The sequence below is a fragment of the Anastrepha obliqua genome, chromosome 2 (genome assembly GCF_027943255.1).
Source record: "Anastrepha obliqua isolate idAnaObli1 chromosome 2, idAnaObli1_1.0, whole genome shotgun sequence".
Classification (NCBI taxonomy): domain Eukaryota; kingdom Metazoa; phylum Arthropoda; class Insecta; order Diptera; family Tephritidae; genus Anastrepha; species Anastrepha obliqua.
This window is the reverse complement of record NC_072893.1, coordinates 109105001-109128034: the sequence shown is the minus strand read 5'-3', so window position 1 is coordinate 109128034 and position 23034 is coordinate 109105001. Positions and strand designations below refer to the sequence as shown.

The window sequence follows — 23034 nt, the reverse complement described above, 5'->3', positions numbered from 1 at the left end:
GTTTTTGAGAAAATTTTGTTCTTGAAAAAATTTCATACTTTTGTAAAAGTTTAAATTGATTTGTTAAAAAAGATTTTTTTCCGCTTTGAAAAACACCCCCTCGAAAAAATGTATTCTCTATTAATAGTGGAATATGAAATGCTTTGAAAAAACCATTTTTTTTTTAATTTTGTTTGGTTTTCAGAAAATTTTGTTTTGAAAAAATTTCATACCCTTGAAAAAGTTTTATTTTATTTTATTTGTTTAAAATTTTTGAATTTTTTTTTTTTTTTTGTAATTTTAGAAAAACACCTCTTCGAAGAAATTTCTTTTATCTTTTTGAGGAAAATTTGGTTTTGAAAAAATTTGATGCTTTTTATTTCTTCAAAGTTTTTGAAAACAATTTTTTTTATAATTTTCGAAAAACACCCCTTTGAAAAAATGTTTTCTATGTGTCATAGTGGTATTCCATTAACTTTTAGGATTATAGTCAAATACTTACAAATATCTACGCTTTCACAAATAGCAACAATAAACAAATTTCCTCAAAACCAAAAAATTTACTTTTTTTCTAAAAAAATTCTAAACAAACAACGTAATAAATTTAGAATTTTGTGTTCACGAAAAAACAGTATTGTTTTTATTGTATTCACTGAAAACCAAAATGTTGCAAAAAATCAAAACAAAACTAAATTATTTTTTTGTGTTCATTTGGTCCATATGTTCCATAAAAAGTTGATATGGTAAATAATATGCAGGGTCTGATACACGCAAATTTCCATTGACCATTATAGTGACAAAATTATCGATCACCAATTCCAACAGGATTTCAAAATCAGAGTTGGAATGAGTTGTTGTGTGGTGTACTTCTGAAAAAATGAGAAATAAACAAAATAAATCTAAAAATTCGAATTCTAACTTTATCTTGTGTATGTTCTTATTACCTTTGAATTTTTCCAATGAAGCACCATTCATTTTAAATTTTCCAAGAATTTTTTCTTATCATTTCGCGTTTCTTTCCTTTTTCATTCGATTCCAACATTTGTTCATAGCCGAAAACATCGTTTGCAAACGCATTCATTTCCATATAGAATTGGTCAAAGAAAGCATTGCTCAATTGAATTGAAACATTATTTTCATAAATACTTAGGACCTTAACTAATGCACCTTGGTACATACCAAACGCAGATATTCATCGCGACCTTGACATCGATACTATTGATGAAACAATACAAAGCGCTAGCAGAAGACACATAAATAGACTATTAACGCATACAAATCCTATGATGAGAAGACTACCAAATAAAGAAAAATCTACCCAAAGTCGGCTTAACCGTCAAACACCAACAGATCTTGCAAAATCCTTGTAATCAATTGCCAACTAATCGTATATGTCATTGTTTGTTAACCACTTGTTTTTAAATAATATGTATATATTTCTTCTAAATGAGCTTGGGCGCATTGGCCCTTCAATATCACTCTCATTCCATCTTTTTGTAAATCAAATTACTTATTGTCTAACGACAGGTGTAATATTTTATGGAAGAAATAAAAAAAAAAAAAATTTTCATTCGAATCATTTGAAATTTCTGTATACAATAACGAAAAATTCAAAAAAAGTTGTACACATAAAATGAATGTCGATTTGAAACTTACTTTAATCTAAGAATCGAGCAAGTTTTGTTTTGTACAATATTTTGATTTTTTCTTTTTTTTTTATATGAAGAAAATATTTAAAAGAAATTTTTTTTTGCTAAAAACCTTCCCCTAGTGGATCCCTATAATATGAAAAAAGAACGAATAAAATTGGCCTCGTATCGGCCCAAAAAAATGCGTACAAACGAACATCATTTCATTTTTATATATATACATAGATATAAGATTTTTTTCAGTGAAAGAATTTTTAAAATCGGTCCAGTAGTTTTTGAGCCTATTCATTACAAACAAACAAAGTTTTCCTCTTTATAATATTAGTATAGATAATACACTTTGTACTCCTTCGTAATCAAAATAAAAGAATCATCTTTGTCAGCTGCATCAACAACGGCAAGCAAAAATGTAACTGTAAGTAAGAAATTCGTACAGCAAAAGTGTACTTTGCACTTTGAAGTAGGAAATGCGCGAAATAACGGTACTTTTTATTTGCGATGCTTCGAAATAATATTTGTTGGCAGACTATTTTCAGTATAACTGTCGTGTATTACGTGTCGAATCATGTCTCGAAAAGAGTTGACATTGTACACATGCATAAGGATGGGAAATCATACTCTGGAAAATCATCAGCAGAAGTAGAGCAACAAAAAATACTTTTATTCTGTTCGGCAGCAGAATTGTGCCTGTAAATTGCAATTGCCCAATATCAGACCGTTAACCGGCTCTCACCGAATTTGAGAGTATCGGCTGATGGGCTGACGTAACAGAAGATGTATTTAGAGAAAAAACTGATCTTGGCCACACCTTCTGAATTCTTTTCACCATGTCGTAACTTTTTTCTAATATCCCCAACACAATCGTGCTATTGACGTAAACCAGCCGCTATCACATCCCTTGTTACGCCAGCAAATCAATTCATTCCTTCAAAATCGCTCAAAGCCGGCTAATGATTGATGTTTTTATGAATTTTGTCTGTGTCTGTTTGAAAAACCGTGAGATCCATCATGCTAATAAAAAGGCATTCCCAAAATATTATACATTTTGTTTTAATTGGAAGCCTTCAAAGATAATTGTATCCAAATATAACAGAAATAAAGTTCTTTAAAGTTGCGTGCTTCAATATCTCTACAGCTATTAAAACAAAATATAAAATTTTATGAAATTTCCTATATAGTTATAGTAAAAGTGGTTGAATATACCATACACTTGTAGAATGAGTTTCGAATCTTTGCGTTATTGCTTACTTTATTGTAAATCCTTCATCAATTCAACGAAAGTTATGCGCATTTTTAATTGAAAGTTCAATTTAATTTAACCAGTAGAAAAACATGTTTGCATGTTTATATCACAAACGAGTTTTAAATATTTTGGGCAACGTTTTTACTGTATTGGTGAACGGAAAACACCAACATGTTCTAATTTTTGGCTCAATTCGCTCCGCCTAAATTTTAAAATGGCAACACTGACAACAAGTTTGCTTGGTTCGTGTTTTGCTGTAAAACGGCAGCACTGCTCAAGAGCTTTTATGCTCACTAGCTATGCTGCTCTAACTAATGACAATGTAAAATGATGGCGTATTTCCAGCGCAGAATTTGCAAAACTTTGAGGATGAACTCGAATGCCCTTCAACTGACATTGGGGCAAACCGGCTTGGTACTTCTCTGGTGGCGCTTTACAACGGCTACAATTCCGTTCTCAGTTGTCTCTTTGCGAGTGAACTGAACAGTTCTTTTGCTATCTTATCCAATTAAAGTGATTAAGCCAATTGAAAAAAGTGAATAATGTCCAAAATCGGTATTAACGGATTCGGTCGCATCGGTCGTCTGGTGCTGCGTGCTGCCGTCGAGAAAGGTGCCCAAGTTGTTGCAGTAAATGATCCCTTCATCGATGTCAACTACATGGTTTACTTGTTCAAATTCGATTCGACTCATGGTCGTTTCAAGGGCACCGTCACCGCTGACAACGGAGCGCTAGTCGTAAATGGACAGAAAATCACCGTGTTCAGCGAACGCGACCCAGCCAACATTAACTGGGCTAGCGCTGGAGCTGAATACGTCGTTGAATCGACTGGCGTCTTCACTACTATCGACAAGGCTTCCGCTCACTTGAAGGGTGGTGCCAAGAAGGTAATTATTTCGGCACCATCTGCCGATGCACCAATGTTCGTGTGCGGTGTCAACTTGGACGCTTACAAGCCCGACATGAAGGTTGTATCTAATGCCTCTTGCACCACCAACTGCTTGGCTCCATTGGCTAAAGTTGTCAATGACAATTTCGAAATCGTTGAGGGTTTGATGACCACTGTGCACGCAACAACTGCCACCCAGAAGACAGTCGACGGCCCCTCAGGCAAACTGTGGCGTGATGGACGTGGTGCCGCTCAAAACATCATTCCTGCTTCAACCGGTGCAGCTAAGGCTGTTGGTAAAGTTATTCCCGAATTGAATGGCAAGCTGACTGGTATGGCTTTCCGTGTCCCCACACCCAATGTCTCAGTCGTTGACTTGACCGTGCGCTTGGGCAAACCAGCTACCTATGAAGAGATTAAGCAAAAGGTAAAGGAAGCCGCGGAAGGCCCAATGAAAGGTATCTTAGACTACACCGAGGAGGAAGTAGTGTCTACCGATTTCGTCAGTAGCACACACTCTTCCGTTTTCGACGCCAAGGCTGGTATCCCATTGAATGACAAATTCGTGAAGTTGATCTCATGGTACGATAACGAATTTGGCTACTCCAACCGTGTCATCGATCTGATCAAGTACATGCAGACCAAGGACTAATTTGGATAAGGGAACAACGTAAAACAGTAGTGCCCGTATGGATTTAAAAAATTAATAACTTTCAACACGAGTAGCATTTAATCCAGAAGACGGAACTAAAGACAGAAAAGAAACTACAACAAAAGGTAGAGAAACTTCAAAAAAATTGCTGCTTCAATGAGTACTATTATGGAAATAAAATAATATACATATGTATGTTTATAAAAAATTATCATCAAATTATCTAAAGATACAGCTGAAAAGAAATTAAATGACATAATAAATGACTCGTTAAGTAAAAAGTTAAGAATATGAATTTTTTCCTTACGGAAATGATTGTGAAACTGATACTTGTATTACGATAGGGGGAGGAGTTGAAGGAATGGGCGTTGTTTCAATTATAAATCTGAATATATTATCACATTTCACTTGCATTGTTCTGAATATTTTCTTAGCACGTAGTTGATATTATGTAACATTCACTATAAAAGCAAATGTACTCGTATATAGATACAGAAAAAGCCGACAAGAAAGTGTAGCGAAGAGCAATGAATCTAGAGAAGAATTCATTACACCGACGGTAAAGCTCTTGATAGCGTTATTTCAGCGAGAGGAATTCGGTTATTAGACATTAAAATGAGATACCGAAATAATAGAGAAGTTTTGCCGTGACCAGCGCAAAATTTTCCTCTACGCACATAAAACATTTCAATAAAAGTAAATTAATCTTATTTCGATTCTATTATACTGTTCTAATGTACCTCGTAAAATTATGAAATTGTTGTAATTATTGTTGCATATATAAAAATAAAGTGATGAGTTTGGTTACAATTGAAACGTTAAAATATTGGATTATTAAATTTAGTTTTACCTACATATCTATGTACATAGGCACGGTACACATGCATGCATAAGCCAATTGCGGTCTTTCGGACAACTCTCCGTTTTTTTTTTATTTCGTATTTATTCTTGCCTATAATGCATTTATTAAATAAATAAATCTTCTTAAAATAATAACTAATCATATAAATAATTAACAATTCAAGTTTATCTCTTGCTAAGAAGTTAGTATTAAATAAGAAGTTAGTATTAGGAAATGTGGCAATGCAAACTGGTTCTAATGTTCATCGGAACTATTCAATCATTTAGTAGTTCTTTGGATGTCTGGCAAACTTAAAATCCGCAGGTATCCATGATATACTGTTTATCCGAGAAACGAAGTGGTTTCGCCACATTGGGAGTTAGAAGGGGAAACTTGAGTCCAAATTATATAGAATTTATGGAGTCCTTTGTTGGGGTCGTAAGGAGTTCAATTCACTTGATTTTGCTTGTGTGGAGGATATATGAAAACGAATACAAATCTCCAGTTCCAGCGCAATGAAAAATTAAAAGTACAAACTTGGACTTAAACAAACAAATATGTTTTGGTAAATAATTATGTAGATTGTCCGATTTTATAACGTTATCTTTTTAATGCGTATTAAGCTTGTGGAAAAATGTATAAAAAAAAAAGCTATTAAAATAGCTTCTTTTTTTTTTATGTATAATATTAAAATATATGTATGTATATATTTATGTAGGAATGTTTCCACTTGCGAAGGCTATATATGTATATGTACACACATACTTTGTATATATTATATACTTACATATTTGTACAATATTATCAATATTTATATACGTCACAGAAACCGGCACCATTCGTCGAAAAAGTAGGAGGCTTTATATATGATAACCACGAAAAGGTTACAATCAGAGGTCATTCGATTAGAGCATGTCCAATTTTATAAATGTGTGTATATACATACATACCTGCGTGTTTACATTAAAAGTATATACATAGAAATCTGAAGCCGCCCTTTTTCAAATGAAAGTGCAAGTTACAGGAAAATTTTCAATTAAATCTTAAACGCAGTGTGCAAATATTTACATATGTATGTATGCCCCCGTTTCCACCAAAAGCAAACACCGTGTTTGCAGGAGTTGTGTTTATGAGAACTGTCAACTGTTTCCACCGAAATGTGTTTGCAAAGTGTATGGTCTTTGGTATGGTAAACAGATTTATGATACATTATTTTGCGGCGACAGCACAGCGCGATAGCCCAGCGGCTAGCAATGTGGGCTTCCGATCCGAAATCCTTGGTTCGAATCACAAGAAAATTTTTTTTTTTTTTTTTTTTTTATGCATTTATTTCATTTTGTTTTATGATATGTTTATGAGCAGATTTTTTTCATGGCAGAAATACACTCGGAGGTTTGCCATTGCCTGCCGAGGGGCGACCGCTATTAGAAAAATGTTTTCATTAATTTTGCTTTCACCGAGATTCGAACCAACGACCTCTCTGTGAATTCCGAATGGTGATCACGCACCAACCCACTCGGCTACGAATGCAATAAAAAATGAGGAAAATGAGCAACATTGCCACCACTTAATAATTAAATTAGACGCAAACCCAACAAAACACGCTTTAAATTAGACGCAAACCCACAAAACACGCTTTGAAAGTGAGTTTAGGTATGGAGTTGTGTTTTAATTTTGTATGGGATTTGACAGGAGTTTTGTTTCGTGTTTGCGCTAAGAACACGATAGCGGCAGAGAACACGCTAGCGGCTGCGGTGGAAACTTACTATATGAATGCATTCGGTTAACAAACAAATAAATAAAGTTCGCATATACCGGCATGTTGCCACATGGGCTGAAATGCGTATATGTATATATACAAATATCTACATACATATCGATATATTATATATGTACATATGTATGGTATATAAATTCATTCGTAATATACATACATATGCGTAAGATATTGTGTGTGAACATACTATACATACATCCGAAGTGACATTGAGTTGGTCACACGTTTAGAACAATGTATACAGATATGTATATACTTACATACATACATATTGCTTTTTTTTGGTGATATGATGTGCTTCTGTCGCAAGATCAAATAGGTCAAATACACAATGTTAACAGCTTTGTACAAGTGATACAAACTAATCATCTGCAGCTAGCAGAAACTAGCGTTCCCATGGCAGCCGGTTCTACGTTACCGGAATGACTCGTGTTTTTTCCGACCAAGGGCTGCCGCCCCAGTAAACTAGCCCTACCTAGTGAACAGCATATCACCCCACCCCTTACGTCACAGGAGCAACTCCTTGCAGCAACCTTGCTCCAAATGCTCCTCAGGGCTGGAATTGAATCCAACCCTGGGCCAGAAGTATTCTATTGCTGCGTCTGCAATGAACGACTCCACCCAAACTCCACCTCGGTTAGGTGCAAAATATGCACTTATTTATGAATTTTTTTTGGAAAGATGATTCATGTAAATTTATTCATCCAATTAGTATACTGTAAACTCATATTTCAAAAATATTTTCAAAAATTTTCACAAGAAAATATACAAAATTGTGCCGTTGACAGCAGATCTACGCAGACGTCTCGAAAAAAATGCAATTTGCCGTGGACAGTTTTTCTCAGCATTGGATCATCTGAAATCAAAAAATCAAAGAGTTTTCATTAGGTAATCAATTGTCCGAGGTAACCCTGTCGAGTTTTTATTAAAAAAAAATTGTTTTTCAATTTTTTTTTACATTTGAAGTAGAAGTGCGATTTTTAGACGATAAATCGCATAATATTGTTTATTGTAAAATAAATAAAAATTGAAAAAAAACCTCCCAGGGTTACCTCGGTAATTATGTAGAGAAAGTGTGTACAAAATTTCAGGAAGATCGGTCGAGTAGATTCAGAGAAAAAGTGTCCACCGACTTGAAAAACGTCGTTTTCCAGAAAATGTGTCAATGGTGTTCGACCATAGCAGGTAGCCGAGTCGGAGCGGCCAACGGTTATAATGCTCTAACTTTGTGAGTTTTGCACCGATTGACTTAAAATTTGGACACAACATTCTTGAGATTATGTACATTCATTTTCTCAAATAAACCAAAATCGATTTTTTTTTACCCTAAAAACCCTACCCTCCCTTAAGACCTGTTCAGGTCTTAAGACCCATAGGGAGTGGTTCACACGGTATGTGGCCATGTGTTGCTCTCGACAGCAGGCGTCTGATGCCTCCACGGCTAGTACTCCCCCTGATAGGCCGGCACCACCAACCGCCACCACAACCCATACCTCCACTGTAAGGAGCCTATCGGAGCAACACAACTCCCCCGATTTAGCCCATCCCCTTCCCTCCTGCTCCAACCCCAGTGCGGAAACAAACCAGCAGCTCTTGGTCCCCCGCACAGTCTGTTCCGTGTGTCAGACCGGAATACCTCGGAATCTGGTATCAGTCAAATGCAATTCTTGCAATGGTCATTTTCGGAGATGTTCCGGCCTGCGCACCACCCGTGAGTGGACAACTGACTACATTGCCCCTGCTGCGGAGCGGCAACCGCCCCCCGTGGCGCGGCCGCCCACCATCATCAGTCCGCAACAACTACAGCAGATTGCACAGCAGGCCCAACGTAGGCAACCCCACGCGTCCCTCACCACGTTAGGTCCCTGTCGAACCCGACGTAGCACAACGACAAGGTGGCTATCACCTTCAACGGTTGCACTTCGTCGGACCCGAAGAGATGCGCGAGCTACTTTAACCGACTTTTTATACTGCATCCTCCGGCCGACAGAACCAAGCGTCGTGCTACCAGAAGGCTGCACAAACTGACGAACGACAGTACGCCACTTGCTTTCTCCGGTGATAAGGTTCAAGGGGCCATCAATAAATCTAAAACATCAAAATCCATTGGCCCTGACGGACCAAACGCGCTGATGCTAAGGCACCTGGGACCATTGGGAGTAGGGTTTCTCACAAGGATTTTCAATCTGTCCTTGGCCACTCTCATCATCCCTGACAAGTGGAAAGCAGGGTAGTGAAGACACTTGAAGTCCTCCTAATCCCACTCTTCACGAAACACCCCACATCAGCACGGTTTCCAACGAGTGCATAGCACCACCACTGCACTCACCGCCATAAACGCCCAGATAAACTGCGGGCTTAACCAAAACCAGCGGGCTGAACCTGAAGAAGGCTTACGACACAGTCAGCCATTCCACGCTACTAGATGATATTTATCAGTCGACACTCCCGCCAGGGCTGAAGAGGTGGTCCGCAAACTACCTGAGCGATCGTCACTCGTCAGTGATTTTTCGAGATCAAACATCAAAGCAGAGGAAGATTAAGCAAGGTGTAAGGTCAAACTGTCCCTTAAGGTAAAAGTCGACGACACACCAATTCCGACGGTAAACAACCCCAAAATTTTGGGTGTAACCTTCGACAGTTTGCTCTCCTTCTCAGCGCACACAACCGCAATTGCCACTAAAGTCCAAAATCGCAACAAGATCCTCAAATCGCCCCACGCACCGCAGAAGACACATCTTAAACTACGCCGACGAAATCCAGGACAAAACTGACAGAAATTTAGTGGACCAGACAGTGTTTGGACAGTCAATAAACGACATTCACCGCGATATCGTCACCACCTTCTTAAGCTCCCGTTCTGTGAATGCCGTAATCGGAGTCCAACCACCACCTATCGCAGATGAAGAGCTCCAGCTTCCCCGTGAGACTCGTGTAACACTGGCACAATTACGTTCTTGATACTGTAGCAGGTTAAACTCCTACATATCCAGAATCGACCCCGACATACCAAACACATGTCCGGCATGTGAAGGTACCCCGCACGACACTAACCACCTCTTCACATGCCCCTCAAACCGACTCATCTAACCCCCCTCTCCCTCTGGACCCAACCTGTCGAAACCGCATGTTTCCTGGGCCTACCTTTACATGAGCTAGACGAAGATGACCGGTGATATGCCCTACACTGGCGGGGCTTCTATTACTGTTAACAAACAAACGATAAAAACCAATACATCTAGATGCATCCTCATGAAGATGAGAATAAGAACGTTTACACGACAGTTCTAATTTACCGGAACGACCCGGATTTATTTTCAATTTTATATGATCAATATTATGTAAATGCAAATTTAATCAATCTAAGCCTATATCATAAAAAAATACTACGTTTAAACTTGTAATTCTTTCATGAATACAAATTCTACTCATCACTTTTCAAATCCATTGTGTCATCTTGGCCTGTTGGATTGGTAATTCGTGTGTCTGTTATTCGTTCTCCATTTTCATCAAAACGTATATGTAATCCATGCTTAATAAAACGCCCCGCAGCTGCTTTGTCTAACACCGGACGTATAGTATTGCGTTCATGAATTTGTTGATCACGAATAAGAGTTTGCCGCACACGTGAAAGTTCATTTTTTATGTTATGCTGTTAACATAAACAAAATCAATAACATCACTAATATTAAAGATATTAAAATTACCTCGTTAGGATCATCTCCGTTCAACTTAACATACATCCAATATAACGAATTTATTGCGTACGCGAGATAATTATCTAGTTTTACTTTTTCTTGCACTGAAAGTTCTTCGAAATCCTTTAACTCGACTACTGTATTAAGGCTCTGCTCAATTTTATCCAGAGCAGTTGAAAAGTTTCCTACAGTGTTAGTAAACTTTTCATCATTTCGTAACTCTCCGAATTCCATGATTTCTTTAATTTCTTTAAAAGCGCAAAAGCTATAAACCAAAACAAAAATATAATTTTCTCTAACCAAGAACATACAGCTGTTGTTGCGGTTTAACCGGTTACCTTACAATATTTGGATTTTGAGCTACCAAGTTGTAAAGTTGCCCATAAGTTTCGAGTGATTTAACAAGTTCATCAGGGCAAACTGAAATTCGTGTAACTCAGTCTATACATCTCAAGGCGCATTTATTAAAGGTGATGGTACGACACCAACAACAATGTTTCGTACGTTTGATTGTCACAGCAAGATATTGGCCAAGGCGAATTTATTATAGGTGACAGCAACCACATATAAGTAAAACCCTACATGTATTTGTTGTTGCGTTTGGTCCAAGCATCACGTCACGTACAATCGCAAATGTAAAGATACGAATGTAAACATACCAATACATACAAACAAAGCATATCATTTTGACGTAAGCCATACCTACGGCGAAAAATTCAGCTGGGTGAATGCTGTCACCTATAATAAATCCACCTTGATGTTGGTGAAGTAGAAAACAAAACATGAATTCGCCTTGTTTTATTCTGAGCTACATAGACACAGCGAAATGAAAAAAAAAAACATATCAGCTGATTAACCAACACCACCTTGAAGAGACTCACCTTGGTACATATCCTCAATTAAATTCAATGGGTAGTGAAATTTTGCTTCTGTTTAGTGGATATGCTAAACAGCAAACAAAGAATATTTCTCCCCTACTTAAGCATTAACATAGGTGCGTGCTTGAAGATAAAAACAAGAAGAAATCAGAAAATATAATAACGGCTGTTTGAAATAGCTTATAGGAATCGTCTTGGTAATCTTTATTTTTCTATCCATCTCTCAGTACTTTAAAATAATTATTTGTTACTTTTGGTATTGTTGTTTTTATTGTAGCATCATACATTTTTATGAAATACTGCTGAAATGACAGTCTTAGTCGGATTTAAATTCAGGCTGTTCCGGTTGCCACACCTCTGAAATATTTTTCTCATGGTTAAAAAGGATAAAATGGAAGTTGTAAAGTATATTTATGGGAATTTTTTGGGTAACACAAATTTTTGACGTGATAACGTCTTATAATTCGATGTAGCCGGCTGCACGCATCAAAAAATGCTGCGTCACCTTGCTTGAACTGCATGTTATGCTATGTTATTTTATGTTATGTTATGTTACGGCGGCCGCCGTAGCCGAATGGGTGCGTGATTACCATTCGGAATTCACAGAAAGAACGTTGGTTCGAATCTCGGTGAAACACCAAAATTAAGAAAAACATTTTTCTAATAGCGGTCGCCCCTCGGCAGGCTCCTCATAAAAATATCTGCCGTTCGGAGTCGGCTTGAAACTGTAGGTCCCTCCATTTGTGGAACAACATCAAGACGCACACCACAAATAGGAGAAGGAGCTCGGCCAAACACCCAAAAAGGGCGTTCGTGCCAATTATATATGTATATATATATATATATATATATATATATATGTTATGTTATGTTGTGTTGTGTTATATTTTGGTTTGTGTGCGTGTGTGCGTTATTATGTTTATATACATAACAATTATATGTTTATATATACATATATATATTATTATTGTTATGTTTATATAAAAATAAATATAATAATAATATTTATATAATGGGTTATTTGTATATATAAAGATAAAAATATAAATAATGATACATAAATATAAACAATGATATATGTATATATACCGAATTTATAATTAGAGTCGTCACTAATTGTTGTTGTTTATAATAATATATACATAAGTTGTTTATAATACCTGTTGTTTTAATGTTTTTATTATTATATATGAAGGAAAAAATGTATGGTAATACATACCTTATAAGATATATTTCGTATACTAATATATGTATATACACATGCATACATACATATACTTTGGCGCAATTTTCAGTCTAATATATGAACATATGTCCTATGCCAATTCATATAAACATCCATATCGCACCCTAAATACAAAAGGGTGACAACTCAAAATGTACTTCTGCTCAAATATGAACGAGACGTTATCAATAAAACGGTCCGCGGGTGACATATGGCAAAAATAAATTTTTTGTTTTTTGGTAGGACTGTTATAAGCTTACATGACAAATTTCAGCGTGATATGTCACATAGTTTGTTTTCTGTGCTACTGTAAACAAGTCAAGCTCGAGTGTGGAAAATTTTGAGTTGTGACCCTTTTGTATTTAGGGTACGATATATACAATTTCGCGCAATTTTCAAACAAAAAGAACAAATCTATATGTAAAGATGCATACAAATCTTATGGACATATCAAATGTACGAATCTATTCTCCACGATATGATATGATATGAAAAGTAGGAAATGAAAGGGAGTGTTTCGAGTGTATTGTGTCTTGAAAAAGTCAAATCGATGATGTTGCCTATTAGTGTTGTTGACTTATTAACGCCTGATGCACGAAATGCATCGAAATTGAACATATCTTTCATGAATTTGATAAATGATTCGTAAGTTTTCACGTTTGTGTAAATGTAACTTGATCAATTCCATTGCGATTCCATTTACCTCCTTCTCTATATCCATACAAAATATCTATCAAACAAATAAAATTAAAATTTTCTTTTGAAAAATTCAACCATTCCATCAGTATTTTCTTATGACGTTGTCACGTTAAACTATTGTCTGTAAACCGACTGTACAGACAACCTCCTTTTTTTTAAATAAATTAGCTAATCTATTTCCTACCGTTTTTTGTAAGTGATGGCAAATTTCCGGTTCGTTACCTTTTTTGCTTTTTCTTCTATATGAAAGGGAATTTTCGCAACCCTTTTGATTTAGATTGATGGATGTGTTATTGACCACAAGTAATAAAAACTAATAACAAAGTAACAACAAAGAAGTAGGTTAGGAATTAGGAAAAAGCAACCAATCAGTTTCTCTAGTAATAACAGCAATGCTCATTCATTCAAAAACAATATACATGTTAATGTATTGTTCCTCTAGTGTTGCCACTCTGTATAAATTCGCCTTGAGTAATACTGTATGAATTCGCTTTGGAATTTAGTATACAGGGAATCCTATTCGAAGAATTTCACTTGGTTATCTGCAAAGTAAACTGGTTAATAATTGTGTAAATGGCTAACAATTTTGAAGGAAACCATGTCGTCCGAAAAGCTGAAGAAAATGACGGCCCACGTATTAATGAATTTGCTCAGAAATTCCTGGCAGACTTGAGCGAGGAACGTGAACGTTTAGGCAGTGAGTTTCCATTATGCGCACAGCTTATTGATGAAGGTAAGAAAAGCTTTTGTACTGGCTATTGGTTTTTATATTTTGTAAAATTAATATTATAGCTTTCGAGCGGGTCTATACAACCGGTCGCATACCGGGCACTGAATACCTAGCCGACGTTTATAAACAGAAGCCCATGAAAGTCACTCAAAGGGTGTTTGTACCAATTAAACAGTATCCAAAGGTAACTATTAATTTTGTAACTTAGAAGAATTATCTAAATTTGTGGTGTATTTGTTGCAGTTTAACTTTACTGGAAAATTATTGGGACCAAAAGGTAATTCATTACGTCGTTTGCACGAAGAAACACAGTGCAAGATTATTATAAAAGGACGTGGTTCTATGCGTGATCGTACTAAGGAGGAAGGACTACGCCAGTCTGGTGACCCCCGTCATGGGCATTTAAATAGAGATCTATTTATAGAAATAAGCACTGTTGCAACGCCTGCAGAAGCCCATGCACGTATTGCATATGCTTTAGCTGAAATTCGTAAATACCTTGTGCCTGATAAGAACGATGAAGTTTCGCAGGGACAACTACGAGAACTTATGGAAATAGATCCGAAATCAGCTGAACAATATTCAAAGTGTGTGTTGTTGTGACTCTAGGTCTTAATATTTAGTGAATGAAATATTAAAACTAAATTTATTTCAGGACAGTGCTAAGTAAATTTTCCACAGGAGATGGTACATCTAAATTTTTAAACATAATTAAACAACATAGTGCACCACAAGAGGATCCCAAGTATGTACTAATTGTTGTGAATTTAATATAGTTAGTTGTTGTTGTTGTAACATCATAAACATTTCCTACACATTATGGTAACGCTAGTGAAGTGCGGATTTGAGCCGGAAATAAACTGGGTTGTTTCGGTAACATAAAACCGACATTCGAGGTAGAAAGTCGAACATAGTTTATGTAATTGACTGTATTCGAACAGAACAAAGTATACTCAGGTGCGGTATATGCGTTCCTCAGAAGGCCGCTTATAAAACTAATTCGCTTCATGCAAAAGCAGAAGATCCGTTCCAGCACTTTTAAAAATCGCATAAGTGCAGATACTCCATGAGTAACTACATATTTCAACTTTCTGCTCTTTTTCTACTACATCAAAAAAGTCCTAGGTATTCTCACACGGCTACAGTAAACATGTGCCAAATATTCTGAATTAGAGTAAGCGCTTCTGACTACCCATACTTTTAGAAAATTAGTTTACATGTATTTTTCATTATATTATGACATATATACATAAACATTATTCTGATTTGATTGCAGTGCAATGGAGTCAGATGAAGAAGTAGAGGAATATCAAACTCGTTATGTTAAGCGGTCGGTTGAATCACCTTATGTGAAGGGTAAGTTCACTTTAGAAGTTGATAATGCGTAGGCTTAAATGGGGAACGGCGAGCGAATAATATAATATATTATTGCTCAATAGTAAATTTTCTAAAGTAAAAATATTTGGACCCTATATTATTTACCATTTGGAGCAATTAAACAAAAACAAAAGCTTTTATAAAATGCCTATGCTTAGGCATGGATATATATAATCCAAATAAACAATTAATCAAATCAATAATATTAAAAATTCACATAATATTGTTATAAATAACGCTAAATAATAATTTTAAAAATAATTTAGTAAAAGTTATCCCATCAACAGTGTCCGCTAAACGACCATCGACTACTCTTATTGGATCTGGATTTAAACGCACTCGCGAGTCACCTATAAAATCTTATAAACCTATTCAAGGTGTTCTTAAGAAATACAAATAAAATGATGATGGTTAATAATTGTTTACCAAATATTGTAATAATAATATTCCATAACAAAACAACTAATAATCACATTTTATAAATCATTCAACTCTGGTAATAATTTCAATAATAAATAATAATAATTTACTTTCATCTTGATATTTGTGTATGTATATAGATATGGGGCTTTAATTTCTAAATCGAGAGCATTTGAAGACGACGCCTTTCGAGTTCATTCTGAAAATATTATGTGATATTCGTACCAATGATAAGCACTATTATCATATTTTTGATCTTTAGTTTTTTATATAATTTGAACCTAGCACAATGTATTTATTTATTAAAAACTTCTATCTAAGTAAACATGCGTTTCACACAATCAAGTAACATAAAAAGAGATGAAAAAAGAGAAAACTAATATCTTATCCGCAATCGGCCTAATTAATTTTATTTTTATTAGATATTTGGACAATTTATTTTAAATTTTTGTTTTTATCGTACAAATAAAAAAGCTAGTAAAAAAATTTAAATATAGTGTCATCCAAAATAAAAACATATGTACACGATTTTGTGCGGGACAACTGTGACCGATTTGAAAGCCCCATATACAAATAATAATAAATATGAGAGAAAGCAACATTAGCAGTTATTCTGTTGAGCTGGGTGCCATCTTAAACACGTTTTAATCGAAACTCATCTAAAGCACGGATGTCAAAAATGAATGATAAAAATATGAAAAAATTATAAAATAGCAATCTATAATATTATTATTATTATTTATTAGAATAATATAAAATATTCTTAACTTAAAAACAAAAAAAGAGCACACTAGCTGCTTGGGCCTTCGGTAATCTATAATATTATATAAACTATAATAACTAAATTTCCATAACCTTTCCGAAATTTCAAAGGGGTAAAAATAATTTGATATTCTAAATTTAATACTTCAAACGTTTTGGTGGCGATAGGAACTACTTTATGGAGTTGAATCTTCCAAGTATTGTCACTTTAGAGAACATTACTGAAAATATATTACTTTAGTTAGTGTTAGTCAGTTAGTTAGTTTTGTAAGTGGGCGGGTATGAAGATTTCATAAAGGGTGTTTTTTTTTACAAGTATTTGATAAAAGATTAACTCCAAATTCGAAGGGCACTTAGGACTACATTATTGCAATATTTACGCTATCTTGCCATTATTTTTTATAAAATTGTACAGCAGCGTTCAAAAAGACTCCCTGCTTGAAAGTTTGGCATATACTACAGGCGATTTTAAGGGGTTAGGGGTAGTCAGAGGCCCGAAAAAATGATGATTTTCACGAATTTTTTTTTGCTACTTAATTAATCTATTTAACAAAAATAAAAACATAGCATAAAAACATCATGTTTTAACTTGACTTCACCAAAATTTCAAAAAAAAAAAATTAATAATTGCAAAAGTTATCGCTGTTTGTGTGAAGCCCGTTTCTCCAGAAGTCCCTTGCGGTGAACATCACAAGTCCTTGCAGATTCATCTAAAACCAATCGGACAAGAAAAATTAGTTTTATTAATAGATAATCTTGTGCCTGATCGAAGCTTTTTTTTTTTTTCAAAATGAACAAAATGGCGGCCTCAGAAAATTTTTTCCAGATTTTAGACCAACAGTTAATTGTTAAAAAAAAATCGAAATTTTTGAAAAAAAAAAATCCTTCGATCAGGCACAAGTTTTTTATGTTTTTCAAAGGCTGTATAAATTTTATTGAAATCTACGTAGCGGTTTTTAAGTTACAGTGTTCACCAGTTTGAAAAACATAGTTTTGAGAAAAACGCATTTAAAGTTTTGCTATCGGCTCCGGAGCGGCCGAGCGCCCTTTGTTAATTGTTGAATAACTTGAAAAGTATTTGTCGGATTCACTTCAAATTTTTACACAATATTTTTAAAAAATTATACTTTAAGAAAATGCAAAAAAAAAAATAAATTTTTTGAAAATTCTGACTACCCCTAACCCCTTAAGAAAGCATGCACGGTAAAGTCTACTATACTCAACGTTGAAATTTGTGCTTAACACCTCCGTATATAAATTTCCCCCCTCTGAAGGCGATCGCATTAAGTGCGAAGTGCAAGTCATATTCACTTTATTTACTTGTGAACTTGTTCCATTAGTCGTTATTATCATGAGCAAAAGCACCCATTGGCATTAGAAGTGCTCGCCAACACTAAGCTCGTTTCGTTGGCGATGAGCGAACTGAAAAATATAGTAAATCATTTCAAACGTTTGGCTTGTGAAATTTGAGAGGTGAATCCTGATATATTGTTGGCAGCAATGTGTATACAACAGTGTTAAAGAACGTGATACCGTGTAGGTGAATACTTAGTTAATGTAGGTACGTAGTACTATATATGGCCGCCATATATGACCAAATATGGTGCTTGTTTTAAAAAGGATTTCAATATATTAAATTCACAAAGTACGATTTAGGTGTTTTAACAAAATGTAATTTATATAAAGCGAATAATAAAAATTAATAGATTTTAATTTATCCATTTATTTATGTGAATTCTTTATATGCTTATAAAGGTATGGTTGTATAGCGGGTGCAAAAATTTAATGCAATAAATAATACAATTAATATTTATTGCACTGATGTATGGAGCACACATTTAGATGTATGTACATATATAATATTAATTCGTCTTAATTATTATCTTAGTATTTTAGTCTCAAGGTGTTAGATGAATTTCTATGGTTATGATTCATCATAACCCATATGAAATCGCGTATTGTGCGGCAATGTTAAGTTTTTTTAGTAAGTGGCCCTAAGGAAGCAATATTGATTAAGAATGTTGACGGTCACAGTTAAGTAGGAAGACGTGTGTGAACACACATTATTGCTCAATGAGAACTTTTGGTACAGGCAGTTTGGGGGTCGTCTTAACATGTGAACAGTTTGATGTAGATCAAGGTATTAAACTTAAGATAGAGCTGAGTTGGACTAAGCGTGTGTGCCTTTCTTCTGGATGCAATTGACTGCTTCACTGAAGGATAAGGTGCATTGGAGTCTTCATGGATTGCTCGCAGTAATGGTAAGAGTATGGTCTACTGATGTCTATTATGGGGTTATACGCAGTTATGACTTTCAAAAAAATCGATTTTTTTATTGCATTTTTGTAATGTACATATATTCAAAAGTATACGCACGAAATTTGAAGTAGATCTAAGCAATACTTTCGGAGTTATACCTAAATATGTAGAGATGCCTCGGCACGTTTTAAGGTAGGTATTGAAACTTTAAACGTGTTTTTTTCAAAACGGCATTTTTCAAGTCGGTATACACGATATCTCGAAAACGGCTTGTTTGATCGGTCAACCGTTTTAACTCAATCTTTAAAGATACATTTTCTAGTAATTAATCGTTCCTTTTGTAAATCTGATACTTATTTTCCATTTTATAATCAATTTACGGCCAAATTTTAACGTAAAAATCGAAATCATTTCTTTTAAAAGCTGCCATTTTGTGAAAATTCACTATTTTGATTAGCCGAAAGATTAATTACTAGATAATCTAATATATTAACAAAATTTGCTTGGTTTTTTGATTTCAGATAATCCAATCCTGAGTTACGATGTACACCGTAAATCGTCTTTTTTTAAAGGAGGTTCCAGAAATCGCCTGCAGCGCGCTCTATAATCAACATTTTCATAAATAAAAAATTTTGTTACGTTCTTGAAGGATGCTTTTATAACCGCCAAAAATTTTCAAATTAAAATATTCTGAAGTTTCTTCAGGATAAATCCTTGACAACCCGTCTTTTATTTGCTTCATAACTGCGTATAACCCCTTATGCCCCAATCATGTGCAATGGCATGTAAGAATGCCCGTGAACGTTCTCAGTTTATCCCTAGCGGGGGCTATGAGGTTTTTTCCGGAGATTCCTGTCTAAATTGGTCTCTGCTCATAGGTAGATGGCATACACCTCCGCTTGGAAAACTACCCATAGGCACGGAACGCTTTGTTCTGGGGCCATTTATTCGAGCGTCTATGCCTACTGGTGTCCCACGGCAGTCGGTTCTACATAACCGGAACGACCCGGATTTATATCTGGCCAAGGACTGTCACTCCAGCAACATTTCCCGTATATGTATGGGGAATTTTTATGCTGCTACAACAAGCGCTGAAGTTTAGTTAGTGTTGCCCACACTGTCGAGAGAGCACGACTCCATACACCATTTACCTTATTGGCTGTAACCATAACTTCCGGATATGTTTCCTTATCCCAGACAACCTTCTGCATCCATGGTCTCATGGTGACAGAGCTGAACCGGCGATTCAGCCGGAAGCTCAACCTTCTAACGGTTCCGTAGGAGTCTTTATTAATACTCAGGTTAAATCTGAGTCCGTATCCTCAACGTCGCTGCTCAGAAATCGCCACGCTTCTGTTTTTAGGCCCCCAAATCGCAAAGTCCCCAGACTTGTCTTCGCTCCTCGACAGGTTATGTGTAGGTGTTTGATATCAGGCTGCGTACCCTTGGACTTCGAAAGCCTCCGAGCCACTCCGCGGTCTATTCGTCCTTGCAGTCTACAAGTAGAAATCCATCCTTCGAATACCTCTTCCATTATGGCCCTTTGGAGCACAGTCTTTTTGCCCTTGCATTCCCGTAGGAAAGTTCTTGGGCAGCACTGTGAAAGGGATGTCTTTGAGAGCATCCAAAAAGCTCGTGTGCTTGTTCGTTAGTATCGAGCCGGGCTGCCAAGGGAGGAATACCCTGTTGCTCCCTGAGCCATGCGGCAGGAGGTGATGAATGCGTTCGCTGCCTCTTAGCGCTAAGTGCCTGTGGGGTAATCTGCCAGCTTTTTCGTTTTGCAGCGGGTGCGGACTCAGCTGTTGGTTTCCCACTTCTTTGTTCTGCGGACCTTCCCCCTGCTAAAGTCGGATGACCCCTTTGACTTACGGGATTGAGTTACGGGGAGGTTTGTGGCTCCTGCTTGCTTGAGATAGCACCCGATTTTGCTGCTGGGATACCTCCCACTGAGCCGCTGTCTATCGAGATGAATGTAAAAATTTTAAAATATTTCGAAAGTCGTTCAATGAACCTTAAATCTAAAATTATATATAACATAACGAAACACCGGACACCCTTCTCTCTTCCGCGGCCGTCCTTCTCCAACGAACAAAATGTTTCCCTTCCAAATGTTTCCGTGTGTAAATGGGCACTTTGCGAAAATACTGGAAATACCGAGCGAATGAGATACTAAAACCAAAACATGAATGACGGATGACAAATCAAAAGTTGCCAGAAGATACGAGTTGCCACATCCAGAAATTACGATAGTTGTTAGGCACATGTTTATAAGCAGAGGTGCATGCGTACAAAATAATCAGTCTTAAGGGGTCCCGATGGTCTAGTTTGTCACAATTTTGCTGCGGATGGCCAAACCTTGTTTCTATCATCTTTGAAATCTTGAGTAGAAAGCGTAAAATAAATGTAAATGTATTTTGTTTGTAATTTGATAGCTCTATTGTCAAAGTCACATTCAGTTATATGAATACGCCTTGTCAGGAATCTACGGAAAGTTGCTTTTCCCGTTCAACCATGCCGGCTGATTAGACAAGTTTGCCAGCTTGTACTTATTGAATGTGAAAAACTTGGAAATATAATTTTAATTTACAGAAAAATTAACTATTTATGTTTGGTTTATTAGAGTTTTGTTCACTTTTTACCACCATAAAGGTGAGTAGTAAGGTACATTTGAACAAAAAAGTATATGCAAATAAAAATCAACACAAAAAATCAGTTAAAAATACAAAAATACTCGTTCATGTGAAATCTTGGATATTTAGTTCATGGTGACGACCGATGACTTCACTATTCCTAAAAGATTTACCCACCCGACAAAAAGAACTTCTGACCGAGAGAATGCGTTTTATCAAACCTACTAGGTAAATAATGAAAAGCGGGAGCCAAATTTTATCAAACGACGACGTTTTGGTCGTAGAGTTAATATTCAAACAATGGCCCGTTTGCCCCAGCCCCTTATTTGGCTGGAATTTAGAACAATGTCTATTTTGGAAAACTGGCAAACTATAATGTTTTTTTTAATGAAACTTGGTGGAGATGTTAGTGAGGTGTTAAGGAACACTCTTTATAACTTTAAATTAATCGGGAAATAATAATTTTTTAATTATTTACATTCAAAATGCCCTTGGGAACATCACTATAATATGCCACATTACACTCTATATTTTTTAACATTTCACTATAAATCACCAAATATACACTCACACGCGTGTTTTTACCGATTTTTATGCTAATATTCTAATTATATCTATTAAAATTAAATGCAAATACATTTGCCTATGCAATCACATTCCAATTTTAAGCGCGAATAAGAAGAAGATTGGAATTACAACAGTATGGTGTTGCCGGATGCCTGCGAATGAAAACAAAAATTAAGTACTTGAGTTTAGTGTTAATGATGTGAATGGGGGTTATTGTGCCTGCTTACTACATACACGCATATGACGTTTTAATTTTGGGTTCAATGGTTTTAACACGGAAAGGAGTTTTGCGCAAAAATACTGTGGATTGCGTAGCCGGAGTTGGACTGATGAGGGTTATTTTTTTGAAGTGCGGCCGAAGGCCGCCCACGCGAAAAGGAGTTCTACGCAAAAATACTGTGGATTGCGTAGCCGGAGTTGGACTGATGAGGGTTATTTTTTTGAAGCGCGGCCGAAGGCCGCCTACGCGATAAAGAGTTCCACCCAAAAATACTGTGTTAATTAATTTAATTTAATTTTATCTACTTTATTATTTTTTGTGATACGCTTAATATCATTGTTTTTAAGTTTAAATGAGTTGTATGTTTTTATTTTCAAATTTATTTCTCAACTTTAAATTACAGCAAAAAATACTGCAGTTTTACAATGAACCTTCCACTGAACATCCCTGCGTGCGAACTTCGTTTTCATTTCAGGTGTATGGCAACACCAACTTTTCGTTAAATTATAGAACTTTAACATTAAATTACTTAAAAACTA

At 35.8% G+C, this 23034-nt stretch overlaps 3 protein-coding genes across 5 annotated transcripts; 2 read left to right on the top strand and 1 right to left on the bottom strand.

Annotated features, from left to right (window-relative positions):
- Positions 1 to 3320: 3320 nt before the first annotated feature.
- Positions 3321 to 4701, top strand: LOC129237114 (glyceraldehyde-3-phosphate dehydrogenase 2). Its single transcript, XM_054871552.1, has one exon. It carries the CDS (start codon positions 3414 to 3416, stop codon positions 4410 to 4412), a length of 999 nt encoding a protein of 332 aa, XP_054727527.1. The 5' UTR covers positions 3321 to 3413; the 3' UTR covers positions 4413 to 4701.
- Positions 4702 to 10314: 5613 nt separating this feature from the next.
- On the bottom strand, positions 10315 to 11043 carry LOC129237775 (nuclear nucleic acid-binding protein C1D). The gene is made up of 2 exons (XM_054872709.1): positions 10738 to 11043; positions 10315 to 10682 (listed from the first exon to the last, which is right to left on the bottom strand). Exons 1-2 carry the CDS (start codon positions 11035 to 11037, stop codon positions 10455 to 10457), a joined length of 528 nt encoding a protein of 175 aa, XP_054728684.1. The 5' UTR covers positions 11038 to 11043; the 3' UTR covers positions 10315 to 10454.
- A 2921-nt stretch (positions 11044 to 13964) lies between these two features.
- LOC129239010 (KH domain-containing, RNA-binding, signal transduction-associated protein 3-like) lies at positions 13965 to 16178 on the top strand. 3 transcript variants are annotated; one of them, XM_054874270.1, is made up of 6 exons: positions 13965 to 14263; positions 14323 to 14444; positions 14504 to 14847; positions 14916 to 15005; positions 15537 to 15616; positions 15904 to 16178. In XM_054874270.1, the coding sequence occupies exons 1-6, from the start codon at positions 14104 to 14106 to the stop codon at positions 16035 to 16037; spliced, it is 930 nt and encodes a 309-aa protein (XP_054730245.1). In that variant the 5' UTR covers positions 13965 to 14103; the 3' UTR covers positions 16038 to 16178. The 3 variants fall into 3 exon arrangements, with proteins under 3 accessions (XP_054730245.1, XP_054730246.1, XP_054730247.1); XM_054874271.1 differs by having other exon boundaries at positions 13966 to 14263; positions 15910 to 16178; XM_054874272.1 differs by having other exon boundaries at positions 13970 to 14263; positions 15925 to 16178.
- The last annotated feature ends 6856 nt before the right edge of the window (positions 16179 to 23034 follow it).